At 43.5% G+C, this 14,937-nt stretch overlaps 1 protein-coding gene across 1 annotated transcript in view; it reads left to right on the top strand.

Moving 5' to 3' along the window:
* MYH9 (myosin heavy chain 9) overlaps window positions 1–14,411 on the top strand; it is a 1,134,272-nt gene extending 1,119,861 nt beyond the window's left edge. The window contains exon 43 of the mRNA XM_044075327.1: window positions 13,016–14,411. Coding sequence (XP_043931262.1) covers window positions 13,016–13,115 — 100 coding nt within the window. The 3' untranslated portion in view covers window positions 13,116–14,411. The remainder of the gene's footprint in view (window positions 1–13,015) is intronic.
* Window positions 14,412–14,937: the final 526 nt, after the last annotated feature.

The following is a 14,937-nucleotide window of genomic DNA, read 5'->3' as shown; positions in this document are numbered from 1 at the left end:
CCATAATGGCCGCCCAAGATTCAGGTAGCTGGGGGACTCTGTCCCACGGGTTGCAGACAAATGAATCTCCTACTTCAGATTTAGAAATGTACTCACCATAACGTTCCATCTGAGTAGGTGTATTCATTTGTCTGCAACCATCCCGCCCTCCTATCCCCCTGGCCTTTTTCAGTTTCCTGCATATTATGTGTTACCCTTTTCAGGGTATTTTTATTGTTTGCAAACTCGATCTGAGGTCATGTAGGGAGAGCAGGGCATTATGGGTGAGGGGAGGAGCTGAGAGCTCGGATCCATAGCTGGAAAACCATGCCGGTTCGGATCCGATATCGGATCCATAACCCACAGGTTGCAGACAAATGAATACACCTACTCAGATGGAACGTTATGGTGAGTACATAACTTCTAATTTCCCCAGGGTACAGATTCCACTTCCACTCTTTACCAACCCCACACAGTTGGTCAGACCTACCCCTATCAGTGGGCAGAGGCTCAATAGCAGGTTCTCTCTCTTCTGCGTATCAGGGCTATTCAGCCTGTCCCAGCAGAGGAATGGGGACAAGGTTTTTACTCAAGACTTTTCCTGGTACCCAGAAAAGAACTCCTGGTGTCCTATCCTGGACCGGTCTATTCTAAAAACTTTTTTTGGTAATCCCAAAATTCAAAATGCTAACTCTTCATCAGCTGCTTCCCATGCTAGGCAAGAATGCCTGGTTGGCAACATTGGATTTAAAGGAAGCTTACCCGCACAGCCCAATAAGGGAATCTTGCAGAAAATACCTACGTTTCAGAGCAGCCTGCTTGCACTATCGGTTCTCTGCACTGCCCTTTGGCTTATCTACTGCGCCCAGGGTATTCACAAAGTGCCTAGCTCCAGTCATTGCATTCTGCAGGCAAAGAAATATTCAAATATACCCATACCTGGACAATAGTATGTCCTGGCTTTCTGCCTGAATTAGACAATTAAATCCGGCATTTGTAAAGAAACTGCTAACCTCACTGGGGTACACCATAAACGAAAAGAAATCTCACCTAGTACCCTGCCAACAATTTGTATTCCTGGGAGCAAGCTTGAACACAACTTCCCAGATGGCCTACCTCACGTCAGAGAAACAAGTTTATTTGACAGTCTGCTTCAAACTACTGGCTACAAAGACCCAGCTTCCAGCAAGGAAGATACTGCAAGCCCTGGGGTTCATGGCCTCTTGCATCCTACTAATTCCATATGCAAGACTGCATATGAGGAAACTACAATCATATCTAAAAAGCCTATGGGTGTCAACATTCTCAGGACCTGGAATCAATGATCCTTGTCATTCCTTGTATAAAGACGGAGTTCCTTTGGTGCTACCACAACAAGGGACTGCCATTCACTCTACCCCCTGCCACCCAAATCCTAACAGACTCATCAGACTATGCATGGGGGGCTCACTTTGCAGGGCAGTGCATTCAGGGCAAATGGAACCTGAGTCAAATGCACCTGCATATCGGTCAAAAAGAAATGTTAGCTGTACAGAATTCTCTGATGGCCTTCAAGGACCATATTCTTCCAGGACAATTATTGGTAAAGATGGACAACACTACTGTTATGTGGTACATAAACAAGCAGGGGGGAACACACTCGTACCCTCTCTGCAGACTAGCCATGGCTCTATGGAACACAGCCCTGGGCTGCCAATTGCACCTACAAGCTCAATACCTGCCAGGCAAGCTAAATTCACTGGCAGATGACCTAAAAAGAAATCTCATGGACCCACACGAATGGAAACTGGAACTAAAGATATTCAACAATTTGAGAAACAAATAGGGGAACCCAGAGATAGACCTGTTTGCCTCCCCTCAGAACTACCAATTGGACAAATTCTGCACAAGGAATCCCCACAGACAAGCTTGGAAAGTGGATGCCCTGTCCTTCACCTGGGAAAGCCTTTGTTTATGCCTTTCCCCTTCTGCCTCTCCTCTTGAAAGTTCTGCTAAAGATCAAACAGGACAAGCCAAGGACAATTCTCATTGCACCAGACTGGCCACGCCAACACTGGTGTACCTCCTGTTGCGCAGTATGTCACTGCTGGAATCATGGCACCTGCCTCAGACCCCTTCCCTGCTGTCCTAGCAGGAGCGCCAGATTCTGCACCCTCAGCTTCAAACCCTGAACCTTGCAGCCTGGCTAATTACCTGAGCTCTCCAAAACCCTCCGTCAGTAAGCAAATGCTGGATGTCATTCTGGAAGCAAGGAGGCCTAGTACTAGAAAATCCTATGCTGAAAAGTTGAAAAGATACTGTTCCTGGAGCCAGACTCGCTTACTGCATATTCCCAGCTTACTGCATATTCTTCAGTACTTAACAGAGATGCTCCACAAGGTCCTTTCCTTCTTATCTGTTAAAATTCATGCCTCAGCCATTTCAGCACATTACAGTACTGAACCACATCTCTTCTCTCTCCCTCTGCTGAAGCAATTTCTCAGCAGGGCCAAAGATTTGACCACCCAGGAGAGCCCCTACTCCAGCCTGGGATCTTAACTTTGTATTGGAAAAGCTCACTCTTCCTCCTTTTGAGCCGACTGCAACTGCAGAGTTGAAATTCCTTTCTTGGAAAACAGCCTTCCTTCTAGCCATCACTTCAGCAAGAAGGGTGTCTGAATTACAGGCCCTCATGGCAGTGGAGCCCTTCATCATCTTCCATGCAGACAGGGTGTCCCCCAGGGCCAGTCCTTCCTTTATGCCCAAGGTGGTATACAGTGTGGCCCTTAATCAGTCCATTCATTTGCCAACCTTTTCTATTCCACAGAACAAAGGAGAATGAATACTGCACTCTTTGGACGTGCACAGACAACTTAGGCTTAGTCCTGTCCAAATAAAATCTATCAGGGAAACTTAGCAGCTGCTCCATTGCCTTTGCTGCAGGAGCAGAGGGGACGGCCATTTCAAAGCAAACCATTTCTAAGTGGATAGGCCATTGCATTAATTTCTGCTGTAAGCACCATGGAAAACCTACCCCACAGGGGATACAATCCCATTCCACCAGGGCTGCATCTACTTCAAAAGCCTTTCTCAGCAGTCTTCCTACCAGGGACATCCTAGAAACTGCTACCTGGAGCTCTGTACATACCTTCACCAAGCATTACCACTTGCCTATTTTTTCTAAATCCAGAGCTAGTTTTGCCACTGCCGTCTTGCAGGGCTTAATAGCTGGTCCTAATGCTCTTTGCCTCCTCCCTTCCTTAGCTTTGGGAATCTAACCAAATGTAATGACTGCAACAGTGAAACATGAGCATAGTACAGTTGTGTACACTTACCATAAATGTAGATGTTAGTGTATTCACTGTTGCAGTCCTGGTTACCCTCCCTCCAGCCCTCTGACTTCTATTGGCTATACTTTACTTCTTGTTTACTGTATTTAAGCTTTCTGTTGTATTTGCTTTTTATTGGAGGTGTAACCTTGTATATAATTGCTTCCCATTATGGGGGCACCTCACATTTGGGGCAAGAAAAACTGATGTAATGGTGTCGAGTGCATGCTTTATACCCCTGACTACCTGACTTCCTGGAAGAAGACTGCATCCGATGCAGGACCCAAGACTTTAATAATCAGGCCAGCTGAGGGCTACCTGCAGGCAGATGACCCAAATGTAATGACTGCAACAGTGAATACACTCTATCTACGGTAAGTGTACACAACTGTACTTTTCTCAAAGTCTAAATATGCATTTAAAAGCAGAGTATAAGTAAAGCACAGACAGTGTAAAGAAAGTAAACCACATTATACAAAATAGAAGGCAATGAAGCAGTACAAAATACAAGACAAAAACAAATTAACCTTTGTCACAGCAGTCTGTGACTGTCTTTTTCCAGTAAAGCCAGATGCATATCCTTTTTTGTCAAAAAGCCTTCGTGGGTCTAGCAGTGTCATTGTAAAATAGATAAAATTAAGAGGTTAGATGTTCTTCGTGTTTCACTGTTGCAGTCATAACTGTAGGGTGCTCCTGCCGGCAGGCAGCCCGAGGTCGGCCAGAATCCCAAAGTCTGGGTCCGGCGTCGGCTGTATAAGCTAGTACCCTGACATCAGTACGCTCTGGTACATAGTCCTCAGCCGACGCCATCTTCTCCAATCTTTCTTGCCGTGCGGTGGAAAGTAGCTCGCAAGTCGTTGGTTGCCGATTTTCGAACAACGTATTTTGTTGTTGTCGGTCCGAAGTTCGTTCTTCTCTTCTCAAAGCTAAGTACCCCGTTGGGGAATCTTTTTCTTGTTCCTCCGATGTCAGAAAAAGTTAATAATTGTATAACGTGTGGGAAACAAATACCTCATAAAGATTTCCACTCTTACTGTCTACCTTGCTTAGGCCCTGACCACGACGTTTCTTGTTGTCGGTTCTGTGTCAGGTTCAACTCTCGTGCTATCAAGCGCAGGTACGATTGGGCTCTAAATTATTTTGGCAGACGCTTCAATTATAGAATGTCGTCGGACACTACCGGAATTCAAAAGAAGTGCAAAGACAGGCCTCCGAGGTCCAAACAGGACTCGTTGCAGCTGGAGCCAGCGTCCGGTTCGGCTGTCGTCAGTGAGGCGCTTTTGCAGCCCCTGTCGTCCGCCACTTCTGAACCGATGGCCGATACGGACTCCCATGGGGAGCCATCAAGACCTACTATTTTAACTGCTGCAGGACCTTCGGACGTCGCTCCCTCAGATGGGTCCGGAACCGCTGTGCAGGTACCGGCTTCTGAGGGGGTTTTCAGGCCTACTCACATCACTATTTCAAAGACAAAGACTCCTGTTAAGTCTAAAGTTCCTGCTCAAGCTGCTTCTGAATCTACTCCCAGGACACAGAAGCAATTATTAAAGATGGCTGAAGATTTACTTACAATGATTAGGGGTTCTCACCCCCCTCCTGAGAAAAGGCCTCGACAGGATGTTCCTCTGGATTCCTCTGACCAGGCTTCTGTATCTTCTGTCTCTTCCTCAGATCAGGACTATTCTTTTCCTCCTTATGAGGATTCGGATGCTGAGGACTCCTTACCCTCGGCCTCTCCGCCTGAAGATTTCTCTTTTGGGGAAACCTTGCATGAGATGTGGGAACATTTTCATTGGGAAGGTCAGGAGTATTCTGCTTCCAAGAAGAGGCTTAGAGAATTTCTTCTTCCTCCTCAGCATAGGCCTTTAGCTATCCCTCCTGTTTTGGACATTGTAGATGATGCTTTTTCTGAGGCTAATTTGAATCCTGATTCCATGCCTCCTGCTCCTTCTAAGCCTGATAGATTTTATAGGGTTCCTGACTCTCATTTATTATTTAAGAACCCTTCTGCGGATCCTGAAACTATTTCTCAGGGCTCTAAGGCTGCTAAGGTTGCTTCTTCTAAAAATCCTATTCCCTCTGAGAAGGATTCTCGTGCTTTAGACAGGTGGGGAAAAAAGGTATATACTTCTGCTACCCTGTCTGTAAGGGCTTTAAATTGCCAGTTTCATATGTTTAAGTATCAGCAATTTCTTTTGTCTGTTTTAAAGCAAAAGCTTGCTTCCCTTCCTGCATGTGCAGAGGATAAGGAACTTCAGGATGTTTTGCATGCTACTGAACAAGTGAACAAACATAGTTTACATTGTGGTTTTGATGCTTTGGATGCTTCTTGCAGGGCTTCAGCCTCTGGTACTTTTATCAGGAGACATGCCTGGCTCCGTGAACAAAGTTTACCTGAACAGGTTAAGGCTAAGTTGTTAGATGCCCCTGTTCAGCATGATGTTCTTTTTGGATCTAATGCTGAGGAAGTTATTAAAAAGATGGAAGAAAAGGCAAAAATCTATGCAGACTGTAAAAGATTTCTTGCAAGTTCAGCCTCCTAGATTTTCCAGGAATTGGCCCTCTAAAAATTGGTCTTTTCCCACGTCTGACAGGCCTCAAAGGGGAAGATATAGACGCTCCAGAGGTCGTGGCCAAGGTCAGGCCTCTTACAGATCTAGACAATGGACTGCTTCTTCACCTAGAAGTGGAGAAGACGGATCCCAATCTCAAAGAAAGCAAACTCAATGACTCTCTAGGTTGGGCTGCAGGACCCCTTCTCCTGGATGCCCCTCTCGGAGGAAAACTGTCTCTTTTTTACAGAAATTGGACTCATATTACCCAGGACAGATGGGTATTGGACATGATTTTGAAAGGTTACAAATTCCACTTTCCTACTTTGCCAGGGGCTTACAGTTGGCCAGATCTGCCAAAACATCAGTGGTCAGAGGCCTTAAATCAAGTGGATGCTCTTCTGGCCATGAGAGCCATAGAGCCTGTTCCCCTCTCAAAGATGGGAAAAGGTTTTTATTCAAGACTGTTTCTGGTTCCAAGAAAACAAAACTCATGGAGACCTATTCTGGACCTTTCTGTGTTAAACACCTTTTTGGAAATTCCAAAATTCAAGATGCTTACTCTGCAGCAACTAATTCCAATGCCATCTCAGGACGCCTGGATGGTGACATTGGACTTAAAGGAAGCCTACTTACACATTCCCATCAGGCAGGAACGCAGGAAATTCCTCAGGTTCAAGGCAGGTTCGAGGCACTTTCAATTCTCTGTACTGCCCTTTGGTTTATCTACTGCGCCCAGAGTCTTTACCAATTGCCTGGCACCAGTAGTGGCTTATTGCAGACTTCAGGGGATCCAGATTTACCCCTATTTGGACGACTGCCTTATTCAGGCAGACAGCAAAGATCTTCTACTTCAACATCTGGACTTTGTTCAATGTCTTCTCCTCCTACTGGGATTCTCACTGAACACAAAAAAGTCACATTTGATCCCTTCTCAACAAATGGTATTCTTGGGAGCCCTCTTAAATACAACCTTACAAAGGGCCTTCCTCACTCCAGAAAAACAAACACAGCTGGCTTCTATTTTCAACACCTTGGCAACTCTATCTCAGCTCACTGCAAGGAAATTCCTGCAGACTCTGGGCTACATGGCTTCCTGCATTCTGTTGATTCCAAATGCAAGGCTTCATATGAGAAAGCTTCAATGTTATCTGAAAAGTGTATGGTCACAGCATTACCACGATCTGGATATTCTGATTCCTCTGATCCCCTGTCTCCAGAGGGAGTTCCTCTGGTGGTCCAGGGCATGTGCTTTAAACGAAGCAAAGCCTTTTCGTCTACCTCAACCTACTCAAATCCTGACCACGGACGCCTCGGATTATGCTTGGGGAGCACACTTTCTAGACAATTGCCAGCAGGGAACCTGGACAAAGGACCATCTTCACTGGCACATCAATCTGAAGGAAATGTTGGCAGTTCAAAATGCTCTTCTAGCCTTCAAGAATCTTTTGCATCCAGGGCCTTTACTAATTCGCACAGACAACACCACGGTCATGTGGTACATCAACAAGCAAGGGGGTTCTCATTCGTACCTCCTTTGCAGACTAGCTATGGCCTTATGGGACACTGCTCTAAATTTGAATCTACATCTCTAGGCTCAATTCATTCCAGGGGAACAGAATCTCTTAGCAGACAGCCTGAGCAGAAACATTTCAGATCCTCACGAATGGATGTTAGACACCAACTTATTCAACAGGATTACTGCAGTTTGGGGATGTCCCCAGATAGATCTGTTTGCATCCCATCTCAATCACCAGCTGCCTCGCTTTTGCACCAGGTCCTTCCACAAAACAGCTTGGAAAGTAGATGCCCTGTCCTTCAGCTGGAGAAGCCTTTCAGGATATGCCTTCCCTCCTCTTCCTCTACTACCTCGGGTATTACTGAAGATAAAACAGGACAAGCCCAAGTTCCTCATCTTGATTGCTCCAAATTGGCCTCGACAGTTTTGGTATCCAACTTTAAAGCACCTGTTCTTGGAGCCTCCTTGGATTCTCCCTCTGAACCCTTCTCTTCTGTCCCAGCATCAGGGTCAGTTACTACATTCCAATCTCAAGACCCTTTGCCTGGCAGCTTGGCTCTTCAAAGGAATTTGATTTCCTCTAGTCTTCCCAAACAAGTTTTGGATGTTCTTCTGGAAGCTAGACGGCCTAGCACTAGGAAATCCTATGCCTCTAAATGGAAGAGGTTTTGTATTTTGGATGCAGGACCGAGGCTCGGATCCTCTGGTACCTGATCTCTCTTCTATTTTGCTTTACCTTTCGGATCTTTTATCTAAAGGACTTTCCTTTTCTTCCATTAAGATTCATGCTTCTGCTATTTCTGCTCATTTCAGTTCTGACCCGCCTGTTTTTTCTCATCCTTTGGTGAGACAATTCTTGAGAGGGGCTAAAAATTTGCGGCCTCCCAGGACCCCTCCTGTTCCTGCCTGGGATCTTAATTATGTTTTAGAAAAACTTACTTTGCCTCCTTTTGAGCCTGCTGCATCTTCAGATATTAAGTTTTTATCTTGGAAAACTGTTCTTTTATTGGCATTGACTTCTGCCAGAAGGGTCTCAGAGTTGCAAGCTCTCATGGCTGTGGAACCATACCTTATTTTCCATCAGGACAGAGTATCCTTGAGGACCAATCCTACTTTCATGCCTAAGGTGATTTCGAAAGTGGCTTTAAATCAGACAATTCACCTTCCTACTTTCTTTCCTAATCCTCAAAATAAAGGGGAAAGGATTTTGCATTCATTGGATGTACACAGGCAGTTACGATTTTACCTGGACAAGACTAAAGAGTTCAGAAAGTGTACTCAGTTGTTTGTTTCTTTTGCCTCCAGTTCTCTTGGAAAACCTATTTCTAAACAGACTATTTCCAAATGGATTGCTTATGGAATCAGATTTTGTTACACTCATCATGGAAAACAGTTTCCAGGTACCATTAGAAGTCATTCTACTAGAGCAGCTGCCACTTCTACAGCTTTCCTCAGAGGAGTTCCTACCAAGGATATCTTGGAAGCTGCCACTTGGAGTTCTGTGCATACTTTTTCCAAGCACTACAATCTCCCACTGTATTCTAAGACCAGGGCAGGCTTTGCCTCTGCTGTTTTGCAGGGTATTCTTGCCTCCCCTTCTGTCTAAAGCCTCCTCCCCTTTTTCACTGCTTTGGGATTCCACCCTACAGTTATGACTGCAACAGTGAAACACGAAGAACATAGTACAGTTGTGTACACCTACCATAAATGTAGATGTTCGAGTGTCTTCACTGTTGCAGTCTGTGTTTCCCTCCCTCCTATCCCCTCTCTTTCTCTTTTGTGGTGTATTTGTGTTTCCTTATTGGATTCATTTTTGTTTTATTGGGGACTTCTGACATCTAGGGCAAGAAAGGCTGGAGAAGATGGCGTCAGCTGAGGACTATGTACCAGAGCGTACTGACGTCAGGGTACTAGCTTATACAGCCGACGCCGGACCCAGACTTTGGGATTCTGGCCGACCTCGGGCTGCCTGCCGGCAGGAGCACCCTACAGTTATGACTGCAACAGTGAAGACACTCTAACATCTACATTTATGGTAGGTGTACACAACTGTACTTTGTGAATGATTGACAAAATATAATACGTTAGGTACTTTGTAAAGGCCTTGAGAGCACCAGCCTTGGTTAGTCAGCCTTGCCTTAGAAGCTTTTTTTTTCTTCTGCTTTCCCCAGCTGGTACTATGAATACAGGTACCCATAGTCTTGCAGGTATCAATAGACATATCAGTTTAGTGATGCCATTTCCTGGTGTATGCAGAAATGTGTCCCAAGGTGGACATCACAAGGGAAAGTTCCCTTTTTTTTGATATTTCCAATCTGGCTTAGTTGTATGACTGATTTCTGCTATTAAGAAAAAAAACTTGAGTTGGTTAAGCCTCTAATATTGTATACTTTGCAGAAATGATGCTTTACTAAGAGATTTACACCTTCCTACAATAACCCATGGCCATTTCCATACAGAGTGTGCATGTCCTGACAGTTGGGGGGGGGGGGGTCTTTATCCTCCAGTACAGCTATTCCCACAAAATGGAGAGCAGAACTTTTCCTGCAAACAGTTGTTTAACTGTGTTGCAGAAGAGGATATTTTATATTCACACTAGCTTTGCCCCACCAGCATACAATACTATGAGGTTGCGTTCTTCTGGCTATCTCCCCTAAGGGTGGCTTCTTCAGAAAAGCACTCATTTTGATGTAAGAGCACTTTCAGTGGTGAGCAAGAAAAGTTGCCAGACACCCATAAATAGTATTTAGAAATATTGGATTTTGAGGAACCCAAGTAAGTGGTCATTCTTTCAGATTTAGGTGTTTGAGAATGCTTGTGTTAGTTTCATTAGCACCAGATTCAAAGTTACTGGTTCCCATGAAACACGATAGATTTTTTACAAGGTTGAAGAATTCTAACATTATGTTCAAAAACTGTTGCAGACCCAGAAGTTAATTCATTGGCCAGCACTACAGGGTTTATTTTGGGCTGTCTCAGGTAAAATCCATTAAATGTATGCTGCTTCAAGGACAGTAATATCCTGGAAGGTTTCAGGAATAAGTTATGTTCTTTATCTTGGGTTTAAAGGCTATTGCCAGATGAATGTACTTCAGTATCAAAGGGGGTATTCTAAGGCAAATGATATGTTGGAAGGAAGTACCAGATGCAACTCTGGAAAAAAAAAAAAGTTTGAGATTCCCAGCTGTAGTTGGTGAAATGTGGCTGTGATTTTGTTGATACCTCTGCCAGGAGAGCTCTTCTGGAAAAGGTATTAGGTGAGGCACATGACTGAGAATCCAGCCTTTGCCAGTTGTGGTCCACAGCTTCTTAATGCACATGGGCAAGAGTCTCTTGTTTTGGGCGTTCCACTCAGGAAGTTTACCTCTGGGCTAGCTTATGCTTCACTGAAAGTACATTTGCCAGCTATGTCAATTTGCTTTAGCTGCAGCCCCCCCTTTTTTTTGCATACAGGCCTCTAGTCAATTTCCGAAAGGTGTGCATTACTTCAGGCTCCCACAGGAAAGATGTCCAGCTCGACTGCTCCATGCTGATGGAATAAGACTCCCTTTGAGGCTGCAAATACTATACCCCTCAAGTTTATTAGCTGGAAAACTGTCTTCAGTGCTGTCACACAGTATGGATTATATCCAAGTTCCAGGCATTGACTGCAAAGAGCCATTCCCCTTGTTTCAGAATAACCTTAGCAAGGACCCCTTGTTCATGCCAAAACTAGTGACACAAGTGCTTGAACCAGTTGCATGTTTTGTTGCGACAGTTGAGAAAAAAAAGTGGAGCAAGTTCTACACTTAGGCAATTTAATTATTTGGATAGGACCAAGGGGATTAGAAAGGGTATGCATGCAAGTGTTTAGATGAAAAAGAATGCCAGTGTTTTCAGCAAACTATATTTCTAAATGACTAGTTTATTGTATTTCCTCCTATTGATCATAAGTCAGTGTGCCGTGGTTTGTTAGGCCTCATTCTACAAGGTGTAGTGGCTACTGCAACATTTCCTAAGGAGAGAAGTACTGGGAACATTCTTGAAGCAAAAACATGGCCTTTGGAGCATGTACTTGTAGAAGTGCACTAACCTGTATTGTTTTGAAAGCAAGTCACCATAACTGATGTTTGAGTGTGATCACAGTTGCACTACTACTTTCCTTCTCACCATCTCCAGTGTTGTAACTGGACATCCTTTCCTTTCCTCGTTTTCTGTTTAATTAGTTGCTTGTTCTACACCTTGATGGGTTTCTGACCTCCTCGGCATCCTTTTATTTTTGTCCAGGTTACCCAAGGAGGAAAATATGGGCCAGGTAAGTGGCAGGTGCAACTCTTTGTGGAGAAGGATCTAGTTCTGGTCTCTTGGGGAAGAAAGATGGGGCAGGTGGATGCTGTCTTCGTAATACTAGAAGCATATGGGACACTGTAGAAGGTTGTGACGGCCTGGGGTAGATGTGCAATTGTGGAATTGTGGTAGGATGTCTGACTCTGTGTGAGGCAAGGGATTCTATTGGTTATGACTGTAACAAGCGATCTCACTCCATGTTACTTGCAAAGTTTCTTTTCCCTGAGTCTTGCCTTTACAGTATTCAAAATATGTTTGCTTTGCCTAAAGGTAGTTAAAGTTGTAACTGAACAGTGTTTCTGATGAGCTGCTGCTGCTTCGGTCTCTCCTTTCAGCTTTTCCTGTTAGGTGTCGCCACAGCGGAACAGTGGTCAGCAGAATGATTAGCAGTTTTATGGTGTCAAGGTTGCCAGCCTGGCGCCCATATCTACAGAAGAGAGAGAGAACTATAGAACTGGGTTTTTTGCAGGCAACGGTGCTGGAGGCACTTTCTCTGAATCCTCAGCCCACCGCTGTTTAAGTAGTGCTGAGAAGGTATTAAGGAATCTGGTTGCCTTTTTTGCCTTCTGTAGGCCACCTTGCAATTTTATTGTCCATTTGTTAGAATACAGGCTCTGCTGAGAGAACTGTTGGCTATAAATTTTTATTGCTATCTGGTTTTGGAGTATGTTAAGAGCCTTCAGAATGGATGTGTAAAGTAGGTACTTACATGGTTGCAAGGCATGCTTTCCCAAAGAATTCAGACAGATTTGCATTTCCCCAGGACTGCACCACCAGCCACCTTATAGTTGCCTGACATTCATTTTGTAAAGATGCATTGGCATTCATCCTAAAATTTGTGTGTGCTGGACTTTTAAGTGAACATTTCTGATTACTGGGAACACCTTGTAGGATGTTTTGAGAGACTGTATTTGTTTTTTTGGGAGAGGTTCTTCAGCATATTTAAATGCCTATTTTAATATTCCATGGAATGCCTGCTTACACACTGCTTGGTAAGGCTTTAATCTCTTATGCTTGGTCCATTTTGATCAAAGTTGATTCTAAATGTTTAGCCTGTTTTGATCAGAACATGTCTTCCTTTTTAGACTTATGCTCACCCATCCAAGAGTCATGAATACGCTTTCCTAATTTTTGTAACTCTCAAAACAGTGTCCCAGTGGAGAGAGCGAGTCTCCCTAACTGCCACACCCCCCCCCCAAAAAAAGTGTTGTTGAAGCTGTTTGTGTTGGTATAATCGTGCTACTCTGGAAGATGGGGCATTCATGTAGGTAAAGTTTGTGGTACTGTTGTAGGGCATACATTCTCATCAGAATTTTTCTCCCTCTTCCTAGGCGTGGAGATGTGCCTTTTACTACACCTCGTCGTATTGGCAGAAAGGGACTTGATGGATCTGATGACGATGCAGACAAAGATGATGGCAAACCTGAATAAGGACTCCTTATAACCCAAGACAGCACGAGACAGAGAACTACCAGAAATCCTGCTTTGGAGTTCTTAAACCAGCCACATTTGCTGAATTTAAATCGACATCAGTGATGTGTGGTAGAAGAAAATTCAGTTTCGATATCTGGCTAGTAAACTGTCTCCCTTGTCTACTTGCGTTTTTCCATCTCTGCATTGGGTTTACAGCATTGTGGCTGGCAGAATGATTTTACATCCCCTTTCCCGAGCAGCTCAGCTGTAAACGTAATTGCATATGTGGCACAAGACATTTCAGGATCCAGATCAGTTGTGTTTATGTGAATGCATGCTGCTGTGTTTGGTGCTTCACACAGTAATTGTTGGCACTTTGCAATATCTGAACACTTGGATGTGGGAGAATGTGGCTTTGCTTTTGAGTGCAAAGCTTGTTTTCCTTTATAGTTAAGTTACTGCTGCCTTTCAGCTTTGTCTTAAATAAGGGCATTTAGCAGTTGTAACATGATCACAGCATTTCTGGTCTGGCGTTTTAAACGTAAAAGCAATGCAAGAAGAGAAACTAGGTAGGTCAAGGGTATTTGCCAAATGAACACTTTCCAAAGCCAAGTTTTTTCTTAAGCAAAAATACTTGTTAAACAAAAATACTTGTTGTGCAATGAAATCTTAGATTTGGAGCTGTGGTCTAATGCGTTCATTTTTTTTTTTTTTTTTATAGTAGCATAGCTAGGAACATGGACATTGAGATAAATGTAGTTTACCAGCTGTGCTGATTTGTATAGTACTTTGATTATTTTGGGGACCAAATGTATTTAATTGAATTAAAAAAAAAGTATCAAGCCAAAGCGAAAACCTTTTATATATAAAACTTGTGTATTACATTAAGGATGTATTACAGTTGTACTGCCTGATACTTCTGGGTAACTGGAGGATCTTTTTGTACTGCACCACTTTCTTAAATATAGCTCTTACTGAAATGCACATAGATATGCTTTATTAGGACAAAGAAATAAAGGTCTTCCTCACTGCCTCTGTCTTTTGGGACCATGGTAATATAAATGATCTTTATTATGGCACACACTGGTTGCTTACACTCTGTAAAATATTTGTATATTCTGCATTTATATGTGAGAAAAAAGGCTTAAAATGTTTAAAACTATGCATTTGCAAGGAAGAGAGTAGAATGAGTTAGCCACAGAGGGGAAACGATGCATTTGTCGAAAGTGCCTTTGTTTACAGCAGGATTAGCACTGCTGTGAGCTGTGATATGTGAATGTTGGTATGTTACAAATAAAGGTCATCTATATCTTGCACATTTTGTGGTTAATGTTTCCCTTCATAGCATAAGAAGATTCTGATTACAGTAGCCAGCATGTAAAACTGTGTTGTAAGGATTACTGCTGCAGTATGTTTGATCAATAATGTGGTTTAGCCACAGCTTTTTTGTCCATCTTGCCCAATTTCAAGTGTCTTGATGTCCTCAGAGTTGGCTTGGTCTATTACATCAGCAGCAGCAGGATGCTGAGTACTAAAGCATTCAATAGTCTGTTAGGTGTCATCCGTGCGAGTTGTATAGAGTGATGATCATTTTTATGTTTTATGGGGTTTTTTTTGCTCTTGATGCATTGTTTTTGATCAACTTTGACCTTTTTGTGACTGATTTTTTTTTTTTTTTAAGTTCTATCCAATGCTACTTGTGTTCCTGGAAAAGTTCCAGTAACACTGCCTGGATTCCACAGGACTAGTGTCTTCAGTGCCATTTCACTCTGAAGATCAATATCTTACAGTTTTTCAAAAATGTTTTAAAATTTCGCAAGCATCATACCTTTTGATCAGT

This window comes from Protopterus annectens, chromosome 1.part1 (genome assembly GCF_019279795.1).
Source record: "Protopterus annectens isolate FY-2018-M chromosome 1.part1, PAN1.0, whole genome shotgun sequence".
Taxonomy (NCBI): domain Eukaryota; kingdom Metazoa; phylum Chordata; order Ceratodontiformes; family Protopteridae; genus Protopterus; species Protopterus annectens.
The sequence above is the reverse complement of the archived record's forward strand: the minus strand, read 5'-3'. Positions and strand labels throughout refer to the sequence as shown.